Source organism: Sinohyriopsis cumingii, chromosome 8 (genome assembly GCF_028554795.1).
Source record: "Sinohyriopsis cumingii isolate HCF-2022 chromosome 8, ASM2855479v2, whole genome shotgun sequence".
Classification (NCBI taxonomy): domain Eukaryota; kingdom Metazoa; phylum Mollusca; class Bivalvia; order Unionida; family Unionidae; genus Sinohyriopsis; species Sinohyriopsis cumingii.
The window spans coordinates 41,096,243-41,108,384 of record NC_142968.1 but is presented as its reverse complement, the minus strand read 5'-3'; the positions used below and the strand labels follow the sequence as shown (position 1 = coordinate 41,108,384).

General features: G+C 35.9%; 1 protein-coding gene across 1 annotated transcript in view; it reads right to left on the bottom strand.

Annotated features, from left to right (window-relative positions):
- The window catches only part of LOC149793346 (dixin-like), an 86,504-nt gene that overhangs the window by 53,976 nt on the left and 20,386 nt on the right, over window positions 1-12,142 (bottom strand). The window contains exons 7-8 of the mRNA XM_089967328.1: window positions 5,620-5,777; window positions 3,216-3,299 (exon numbers count right to left, since the gene is read on the bottom strand). Coding sequence (XP_089823454.1) covers window positions 3,216-3,299; window positions 5,620-5,777 — 242 coding nt within the window. The remainder of the gene's footprint in view (window positions 1-3,215; window positions 3,300-5,619; window positions 5,778-12,142) is intronic.

Sequence of the window (12,142 nt, the reverse complement as noted above, 5' to 3'; positions counted from 1 at the left end):
GTAATGGTTGATGGTCAATCACTTAAGATAAGCCAAACCATATCTTATACTCAATAATCAGGCATTGCTTTGCTTAACTGTGGCTTAAACAAAAGAGGTGCATTTAATAAAACAGTATGCCATAGATGCTTCAATAGCACCAGGAATTCTAGGACTAGTAGTAATTTTGCCACACGCTAGCAATGACATCATGAGTAAGTGATGGTCATTAATTTTCTTTAAGCTGCAACTTTGGTCTCTTAACTTCTCATACTTACTCCAAAATAATGACAAATATATCATGTATATTTTTATTTTCATAAAACTTATAGCTAAACATGGTCAGGTTTGGTTATAATATGGATTTTCAGAAATGGTATTCCTCCTCGCAACATACTGCAATACAATCAATCAAAATGTATAGATTTTCACCCCTACACCCTAATGATTCTAGCTCCGTTCCCCACAAGACAGGTACTCAAGTCTGATATTATTATGCATGTGTGTTATAAACGTCTGCATGCCCATCGATTACCAGTACGAATTTCAAAACCTGTCTCTTGATGGTCTGAGATGAACTGTATACATTATCACATTAACTAGAACTATTATCAAATTTTTCATGATATCAGAGCACAGGTACTAAATGTAAAGTGTCATAACGATATACATGACAGAAACAGGATATCAAACAAATTAAATTAGATTTACAAATTTTGATCACCAGACAGGAATCTAAATGATATTGTCAAGTAAATAAAAAAGGAAGAGCTGTGCATCTCATAGTTCAATGCAAAGATTTTTTAAAAAATAATTGTAGTTTCCTTCTCATGACCACAGACTAGTGACCACTAATGACATTCATTGTTATTATTAAAATGCATGCTTAAGTGGCTCTCAATAGTTCTCTAGTCCAGATTTCTCCTGAATCACTTTGTATTTTAAAAGTATGGAAAAGTGGCATTAACAAGACAGTCGTACTCAGGCTGCAAAAAAGTTTAAACTTCAGTAGTTCAGAGGCTGCTTTTTTTAAGTGTGATAAGTTCATCACAAGGAAGAAGTTCCTAAGCTGGACTTTAGACGTATTCCTCAGACTCATATTTCTTAGCTGGTGGTTGGTGTTTTTGTAAGCACATTTCAGCATTTTAACAAGAGTTAAAGAAACAATTTATGACCTGCCCTTAAATATTTCTCTAAAAACACTGAACAAACACATTAACAATTAATTTTAAAAAATTCAAAATATTAACTCGAGTTTTTCTGGTGAAATAATTTTTTGGTTGGTGTCTCCTTTTTTTCAAACTTGCTTCTATCAAAGGTAGGCCAATTTTCATTCAAAGACCCAAAAGCCACCATGGACCAACTTAGATCCTTTTATTACTTATAACATCTCACAAATCATTCCACATTTGGCCTAAAACTCTCTCAATTTTAACAAGGTAATCAATCAACAGCTTGTTGTGTACACTTGTTGCCTATTTAAGTTCATTTCTGTCACACATTACTGCACCAGTATAACATATCTAGTCCCCAGCAGACTGGTTCCTATTATGTGGGGATAGAACACATAACAATTTAGTTTTTTAAATAAATTGTAAAATATCTTTTATTTTTCAAAAATAGTAGATTTCAAGTATAAAATTGTATGTGTGGTAGATAGCCTTTAAAACTATTTTTGTCCTACCAACAGTAGAATCACATGCATGCATAACAATATGGGTTCTAAATGGTCTTGCAGTCAGTGTTCTATAAGTGGGACAATCTGCAACATTTTCAAGAAAAGATCTAGATCTCATCTGCCCTCAAGGGGCATAACAACGCTAATCTAAACCAAAACCAAAAACATTAAACATACCATGTGGCTTGAAGGTTGTTGCTGTTGTTGTGGGGTTTAACGCCATTTTTCAGCACAAGATAGGCTATACATGGTGACCAGTATTAATGGTGGAGGAAGAACCCGGGAAATCCCCGGAAAGAACCACCGACTCACGAGAAGCTACTGGCAAGCTTTCTCACATACCCACATATGCCAAACCTGCGACTCGAACCCACACAGACAGAGGTGAGATGGCAGTGATCCGTAACGGTGAGCGCTTTAGACCCCTCGGCCACTCGGGGCCCCAGCTTGATGGTAAATCGAAGTTCTTAAAGCTATAAAGTCAATTAACTGTTTTCATTACATGACAGATTCTTTCCCCTCCATAATGAAATATTTCTCTTTGCGTGATGAATTGATGCACACATATAACAAAAAACAGCTTTATAAAGAAATTATGTCATGCTGCATCACATAACACTAACAAACAGTCTGGAGATCAATTAAGTCTACTGCAGTAATTTAACAGTGTTCTCATGGATTGTTTTTATTTGGTTTATTGTTTTATGGCGCAGCCACACAAGTGGTTATTTAGTGCCCAGGTAATTGGAGTCAACTGCTTTGCCCAAGGACAGACCATGGTGGCCAACCCGGGCTGGTCCAATGTTAGGATTCAAACCTGTACTCTTTTAATCATATAATTTTCATAGATATAGTATCATTTGTCTGCAACCATAGCATAACTGAGTACATTGCTTTTTTAGGATATGAATTGAAGAAATTGTGAAGTAACATACAATAATTAAAAAATGGTGTTTATCCTAAATATAATTTTGCTCATCCTTTCATCAGTATGATCAGTAAATGAACATATGTTATGCATAATATGTGATACACCTAATCCTCATCAATTTCAGCATTTTCCTAGCAATGCCACACTTGATATAAACAAACCATGCATATTTTCAAAAAAGAATTAACAAAAAAACCCTACTAATGTTAATTTTAAAAACAGATATGAAAATAAATCACTCAGTATAATTTTCACACATTATTAAAGTTTTGATTTAATTCAAATGTTTCATTATGGGAATGCATTTTATTAAAGAAAATTTGATGTTTAGATGGAAAGGTGCCAACTTTGGAGCAGTGCCAAAATCAGAAGACAGACAGTATTCATTAAACCCAGTTCAACAGTCATTCAACAGTCATTCTCACTTGGCTTGGGTCAGAAAATAGCATTGTTCCCTGCACATACATTATTAATAAGAATAACAGAGCACAAGCTAACACTAATGCTAAAACCATCAATAAAAATTTTCAACAGATTTTAAGGACCACAAACAAGATATTTATCACTCAAGCTGATTTAACTTTAAAAACAGAAGGTAAAGCAGCACTTGACATGGTGCAGACTTACATTTTGTTCATCTTTGGTAGCACCATCAAGTAAATCATCTGGTGGTGAGGACTCTTCTCCATCAGGAGGCTGACCACTTAGTAACTAAAATGAAATGAAGGAAACATATGAACTTTTCACACTAGTGTTACTGTTATAAGAACAGTCAGTTATCATGACACAACAAAATTCATAAATTCTAAATAATGTCACTTACATTCTTCTGAAAATCACACAACTTATACACTAAGGTGAACTTTAAAGGATAACAAAATTGCAGATATCAATTCTGGAAGTAATAAAAGGTTTATCAAATATTACTTATCTGATAAAAGTACCTTAGGAGTATAAAATTGCCATGCAAACCCAAACTAGTTTTAAACAATAAAAAGCTGTCATCTGTCTACATAGGTGGGATCTGACAAGAATGATCTCCCTTTGGATAGTGGGCATGGTGCTAAATCCCATCCAAACTTCAGCTACTTCTGGAACAGAAATGTATATTGTGTCTGTTTAAGAAACAACTGGGGGTAGTTTGGGAGGGTGTGGCTGTATATATTTCACTTTAAAAATTGATTTCTTCTTCAAAATACATTACCTGATTATAACACCATAGGAGGTTAAGTTAGGGGCGAGAGTAATGACTCCACATGACCTCATGTGGCTTGTGGGGAAAAATGTCCATCCTCAAATCCAATGGAAATCAAGTGGCTGTATCATTGTGAAGAAGCCAAATGAACCTGGAAGGCATCCAGTTGTGTTGTAACTATAATGCCACCAAATAAAAACTGCTTTGGAATGAAAGGTCTCCGAGGTAAAGGTAGAGACTGACTTTGTGGAATGGTAGCTTTTCATAGTGATGGGTACTAACTTCTTGTCCTCAAAAAAACACAGAACATCAATAGCTATTTGTGATATTGAGCCTTAATGTGTTCCCACTTGAACCACTGGAACAACACTCTTGACCTCCCTTCATATGTTTCAAGAGTGGTAGGCTTTTATATTTGACCAATTCTATCCACCACCTGTTCTGAAAAAAATCTACACAAGAGCTTGCTTGACAAGTTTCAGATGTGCATATTCAACCGTTCTTTAAAGTCTGCTTTTTATTCCATATATAAAATGCAGTCAGTTCATAATTTGAATTATAATTTCTTTTCTACAGAGAAAGGAATCTCTTGTGGACCAACTGCATCGCATACAGATCTGAAAATGCTAGTGTTATGGTTGGTAGGAACAATTCAGATGGAAGAATCAAGCTGTGCCTGACCCACTGCATCTGCCACCATGCCAACCTATTAGTACATTAGGGTATTAAAACTCTCCTGATCACCAGAGATGAGCTACTGACAGACATATACTACCATTTCCAGCAAAGGTTGGTAACTATTTTTCTGTAATATAATCCTTTTGTTCAAGGCATTTTTCTGTTAAATATTAGGTACAATTCTGAGCTTAATATGAAACTAAGATAGTACAGTATAAAATGAATGCAATGTTTAATTCAGATTAACCCTGACAATCCATAATGTGATTTTCTTTCCATTCCAAGCGTAAAGCCAAACACTCAGCCCATGAAAAGATGAAAGGATTTTCAAGATGGTTGTCATTGGCAGCCATACTGGATGTCAGATTGGCACTAATTTCACTTAGGACTAACTAGACATCATAAGAAGTGTTTTAGGGAGAAAAAAACTGTCGATACGACCATCCATTCATGAGAAGAAGCAATTTTTAAAAAATTCAGGATGGGTGACATGGTGGCCATATTGAACGTGTGAGCATCATCATTTTCATTTAGGAGCAACAAGGCCCTTGGATGAATGTGTGTTTAAAGTTTCAAGACAGCCTTCCAATTAGTTTCATAAGAGAAATGATTACAAACTTGTGCTAATGGACGGACAATGGAAAATAGACCATCCCATATCCTCTGCTGGTTTACAACTGGTAGAGCTAAAAAGAGCCTAACAAATTTAATTTGCCTGCATCAATTTTTCCTTGAGCTTGCTTACAAATTTTAAAATAAAATAATGTCCAAATCCAAAATGTGCAAAAATATGTAACAGTAGAATAATTGCTATCAAGGCTGTGAAATTATTTTCCAATAAACTAAATAATAAAATAAAACTAAATATATCAAATTTTACTAAACTATCTTAATTTTTTTTTAAAAATCACCCCACCCCCCAAGTCCACACAAATTTAAAATGTAAAAAATTTAAAATTTAGGCCACAGTAACAAGAACCCACTCAATATATCTAAATATAAAATTTGGTCTGGTTTGGCTGAATAGTTATTTTTCTCACAAACTCTTCTTGCAAGAAAATGTGATGAATGGATGAAATGGCTATGGACAGATGGATAGACATAAGCACAAAACCAATATGTCTCCCACCCTAGAGAGGAGATAGACACAATATATACCAGATCCTGAAGTCGGACTAGTTCCTTCTTAATTTCCACCATACTCTGAGCAAGGGCTGCATATTCTTCTAGAAGGGTATCATACTGGGCTTTGTCTATCACATCCACCAACAATGGATTTCCTGCACTGTCCTCTAGTTCTGTCCCACTGTCTTTGGCTAAATAATAAACAAATCAATAAATTCATCAATCCATCAAAATAGAAAAATGAAAATCTCAGCCAATGAGATGCAAGATCACCTTATTAATATGCATGGATAAAGCTCTTTACGAACCCATCCATGATCTTGATGATACCATCTTACAAATCGGATCAAAACAAGAACAGAAACATGGCTTCCAAACTGGTAAGAAGCTCAGCCAATGAAATAAAAGACCACTTCTGCCTTCACTGAACTCAGACAAGAAATATGGCCTCAAGAGTGGTTACAAGCTCAGCCTATCAAATGTAATATCACCTCATTAGTATGCATGGATAACACTGTCCAATGTCTTACTGATCTAAGCATATATTTCAAGCATGGTTAAAATCTGACCATAAGTTTGGCCTTAAACACTTCACTAATGCTCTGACAGACAGACAGACAGACGTAGATATCCACACACTAGAAGATATGGAAATACTGAGGTCAAATACTTCATTCATACTTCAAGATTTGGAACCTAAAGCTTAAATGCTTCAGTCATACTCTAGCACATTAGGACTTAGAGCTCAAATACTTTCCTCGTGTTCTTTTAAAAGAAATGTACATTATCAACAGCAATGTAAGTATTAAATCTGATTTTCACACATCATTTAATTATTTTTTCTTTCATTTTCGGTAATACTAGTACCCAAACAATATTTTCATTCTTTATTCTCCCAAACCTTACTGATCTCATCACACCTAAATTTAATGCCATGACTTAAAAAGACAGATTCTGAATGCTGTATTCATATATGTGAACTGAAACAGTATAAACAGCAAAACAGCCTTTTACAAAAAATGGATTCAAATAAACAGATACATGTAAAAGAATATTTTATAGCATTAATGAAGTGGAAATATCAAAATAGCTGAGTTTTATTGGTCACTAGGAATGCATCCCTGAAGGGACTGATGTTCTAATGGTTTTTCATTCCTGCTGCTGATTGTTGAAACCATCCATGACATTCTTCAGCAATAACAATAAACCATCCATGACATTCTTCAGCAATAACAATAAACATTCTTCAGCAATAACAATAAACCATCCATGACATTCTTCAGCAATAACAATAAACCATCTATGACATTCTTCAGCAATAACAATAAACATTCTTCAGCAATAACAATAAACCATCTATGACATTCTTCAGCAATAACAATAAACCATCCATGACATTCTTCAGCAATAACAATAAACATTCTTCAGCAATAACAATAAAAATTCTTCAGCAATAACAATAAACATTCTTCAGCAATAACAATAAACCATCCATGACATTCTTCAGCAATAACAATAAACCATCCATGACATTCTTCAGCAATAACAATAAACCATCCATGACATTCTTCAGCAATATCAATAAACCATCTATGACATTCTTCAGCAATAACAATAAACATTCTTCAGCAGTAACAATAAACCATCTATGACATTCTTTAGAATAACAATAAACCATCCATGACATTCTTCAGCAATAACAATAAACATTCTTCAGCAATAACAATAAACCATCTATGACATTCTTCAGCAATAACAATAAACCATCCATGACATTCTTCAGCAATAACAATAAACCATCTATGACATTCTTCAGCAATAACAATAAACCATCTATGACATTCTTCAGCAATAACAATAAACCATCTATGACATTCTTCAGCAATAACAATAAACCATCTATGACATTCTTCAGTAATAACAATAAACCATCTATGACATTCTTCAGCAATAACAATAAACATTCTTCAGCAATAACAATAAACATTCTTCAGCAATAACAAGATCTTCATATTAACTGCTGTGGTGGGCATACTGGATGTCTGATTGGTACCATTTTCTATTAGAACTAACAAGAGATCATGTAGGACCAACAAGATATCATAAGAAGTCCTGTGTTGGAAACTCCTATAAGGAGTAGTAAGGACAATAAGATTTTCAAGATACCATGGTGGAGTATCAGATTGGCAGCATTTCCATTTCGGATAAAACAGACATCATAAGAAGTCTTTTGGTGAAATTGCACTATTGATATATGGCTACTCTGGTGGTCTAGTGGTTAGAACATCTGCCTCGGATGCGGGAGGTTACAGGTTCATGTCCTGTCCAGGGATGGTCCTGGCTTTTAAAAAGCTGTCGCCAAAATAATCGCCAACCTCAATATTTTGTCGCCAATTTTCAAAAAGTGTCGCCAAAAAAAGTAGTGTACATTTTTCCAAGTGTTAATTTAGTCTATTAATGTAACAGGCAATGAAAATTACAAAAGATGGATTAGTTAATACTTTAATTACAACAAGCATTAACAAAATGTTACAAAGTGTTACATGAAGATCCGTCGCGATTTTAGGGCTGCCCACTTGTTGAATGCAGTTTCAAAGTCTGATTTTTCACATCTGTACATGCTGATTCTCATTAAATTCTCAAGAGATGAGATGCAGAGCTTATTTCTGATGTCAGTTTTTATGAGGTTCATCTTACTGAATCCACGTTCACAGTCCTCAGTGCTGACAGGTGACACCAGTAGTCTCTCAGCAGCCCCCCCCCCCCTTATGGCTAGCTTCACAAAGCTTGTAGCGAATTGCTTCCTAAATCCCAAGAATGATCACTGAATGCTGTGTAAATTTTCTCGACAAGAAAAATAGGATCTCCATTCCCACGAATGAAACTTACACGAGTCAACACCTGGCAATATTGGACCGTATATATAAGCGTAAATTCACACCCAATTTAGGGATTCTTTCACTCCTGTATTTTGAGAAATAAATAATTATTATTAATTATGCAAAACTGTTTTATTTTTTTTTTTGCTATTTCTTGTTGCGGAGTTTAAGTCTCTGCAGCCGTAACACGGGACTGATGGCAAAAGGAAAAGATCAATGAGTAAAATGCTGCACTGGAGACAGATGTAATTGTGATTGAGATTTTTTCCATTTGCTTTGTATTTATACACAGTAGTCGGTACTTCAAAGGTTATCAGTTTTCTATGAAGGTTCAGCAAAACTATTGTATTGGTATATGTATAAAAAAAAACAGAAGGATTAGCCATACAATTAATTGTATCTGTTCTATTCGCGTCTTCAGAAGTGGGTCAGTTGTAGGTATAGTGCGGTAGCATGATTGACTGTATCGCAGCATACAGTACTCAGCCCAGATGTCAGCATAAGCAGATTATGATGTAACAATGCACTGTAAAGATAGGGTTGTCAATAAGAACAAAGGATCGTTTGTGTAACAGATTGATTCCAATGCATTGCTTAGTCAAGTTTATGGCTTCCTTTCGTTCTGGCTTTAAATTTATTCAGTCCAAATCCATGATTGTATGTACAAATTAAATAACCAAAAAGTATGTCGCCAAAAAAATCGCCAGATGGGATATTTTTGTCGCCAATAAGGAAAAAAAAATCGCAATTTGCGACATTGGCGAAGCCCAGGACGATCCCTGCCTGTCTGAGTCATACCAATGACTTATAAAAATTATACTAAAACAGCCTCACTAGGCACTCCGCATTAAGAGGTTAGTGTTAGGGCTGGTTGGCCTGGTGTCAGGATAATACAACTGGGTGAGACATCATGCTACATGTCTGCAGAATGATGCCCCAGTGCTAGACGTCATTATAAACTGCCACACTGCAGACACTGTAGCAAAGAAGAGAAGGAAATGTCACTCTGTCGGAACATACTGATTGCTCTACCGGACGAATGAACTTCTTGTAACATGACTGAGGTTAGCACAACTGAAGATTTTATGTTTATAAACATGCAAGAGCAATCCCTGTGACTTACATTCAAAATTTCTCAGGTGTATCCAGAGAAAGTTGCAAGGTCATGCCCGGAGCTAAGACTGTGTTGTTTTGAACATGGCATGGTAACTGTCTGGGCATCTACCAGTGGCCTGATGTGATACAGCTCTCTCCTTTGTGAGACTATATCATGCAAATTGAAAACAGTCTGGAAGTATCAACCAGCTGACTGCACCAAGTCTCGAATAGAGGCATTATGTTCAAAGGCCAGGCTTGTGAAAATTGCTCATATTTAAGCTGAAACATGATAACATGAATCAAATTACCCCCTTTGAACAAGTTGCCAGTGCTGGTGGGGTTTTAAGTCTTACTTTCCTACCTTATCCAGCCTATGACAGCCACCATGTACATTCTCTATGCACCTTCATTAGCATCTGCGAGCACATAACAGGTCCTGCTGCTTCACTTCTCTTGAAAGATTGATCAAAGAGAGGAAGAGTGTACAGATATTTCTCAGTTACCTACTGACAACAAATTGTTTTGAGAAATTAGACTTAGGTGCGTCATTAGTACAAGAGAACCGTTTGAACATAACTGCATATAGTTTTAATCAATACAGAGCGCGTGCAGCTCACTCAACCTGCAACCTCAAGTTACTGAAATCAGGAAACAAGTCTTGCATGATAACTGCTTTCGAGAGGTGGAAGACAGAGGCTGGAACTTCAAGTTGAGCGACATCAAGACCCAACAGAAGGTTCCAATTTTGAACAAAATGAGTATGGCCTGAATATATAAAAACTGGACCAGACATTGGAAAGGTCCCTGCTGCACTGAATATTGTCTCCTTCATGATGCATGAATGTGTGTGAGATCATGGAACAATTAGCCAGTTGGGGAATGGAGGCTGAGAGTGAAGTGCTGTTGTGAACAGGACACCAGTTGTTGAAAACATGCCACTTTCCCTTGTATGTCTTTAATGTGGAGGATGCTCAAGCTGTTGTGATCATCTCCACAGTTGCAAGTGAAAGTTTAACCAGGTTACATCCAGGATTCTGGTGAACACCTAGCATGAGCAAGGGATAGTTAATCTGTATGAAGACACATAGATGAAAAGGTGATTTGTTGGTCTTTCAGGGAGAGCTTGATTCAGGTCTCATTGGATAGTTTCAGATTTTGAGACCCCCTAATTTTTAATGAACAGCCAATTTGGCTTAAATATTTACATAACTACAGAGGTAAATATCTAAATGGTTGAGGGGGATGAGAGGTGTGCTAATATGTTAGGGTACTAGTGAACATTAATTATGCATAAGATGCACACTGTTTCGTTTAGCAGCCTCATCACAGGATAATATTCAAAATTGCTTTCCTGTGAAAAATTAAAGGAAAAAAAGAGGTGTTGGTGCAAGTCAGTGCACTATGAAAGCCACAAGTTGTACAAGGAATTAACCTGAATACCTCATTCAAAATTTTACAAGCATGCTTTCAACAAAAATCATTAGTTTTTATTTGTATTTTTAATGAAAAATTATTCTCATTTTTCTGTATTGGGTCATTGTTAGATGAAAATTCACCAAAACAACTGTCCAGTGAGACATCAGAGGTTAAGAGAGATCAATTTTCTTATGTCAACATGACTGAGTATATAATTTGACTGATAGCAAAAATTTGAATAACAAAGTGCTTCACTCATGCTCTTGCAAATGTTTATTTATACAGTAAGACATGAAACCTTAGAATTAAAGTAACTGTCTCTTGCTGACACGTGTGTATACACATCAAGAATACTTCACCTCTGCTTTGAAAAATACGTATACATAATTAAAAACAATAAACCCTCTTTCTATTATCCCTTGTCATGCTTCAAAGTGGCACATAAAGCTTTGATGACACTCACAGCTGATAGTTTGCATGTGTGTGATTTGGATTTTTAACGTAGCTTTAACAATTTTTCAGTCATATCCCTATGATGTCTGCAGTATAGCAGTTTATAGTGATGTCTAGCACTGAAGCATCATGCTGCAGACATGTAGCATGATGTCCCACCCAGTCACATTATCTTGACACCAGGCTGACCAGTTCTAACACTAACCTCTTAATGCTGAACGCCAAGCGAGGCAGCTGTAAGTACCATTTGCATAAGTCTTTGGTATGACTCAGCCAAAGAATATAACCCATGACCTCCTGCATCTGAGGAGGATGCTTTAACCACTTAGCCACCGAAGCGGTCCCTGATAGTTTGCAGCACACTGGTAGATGGTATTTTATGTCAGGCCATATTCCTTCACCTATTTCTCCAAAGTCATCCTCCATGAAACCCTATAACTCGCTCAAAGAGCTCACTAATGCTGGCAAGTGTGTAAATGTACATCACAAAATGAATTCCCACAATTCAATTATTTTACTCATGCACTGACATATCTATGTACAGCATGATATGGTACCCAAGCTCTCAAATACTTTTATCATGATATAACACTGGTGTACACACACACACACACTAAAATTCTAATCCTTCATTCATATTTTGGCCATGTGAATACACACAGTATCTAACCCTAAAACTAAAATACTTCATTCATACTCTGGCAAATGTG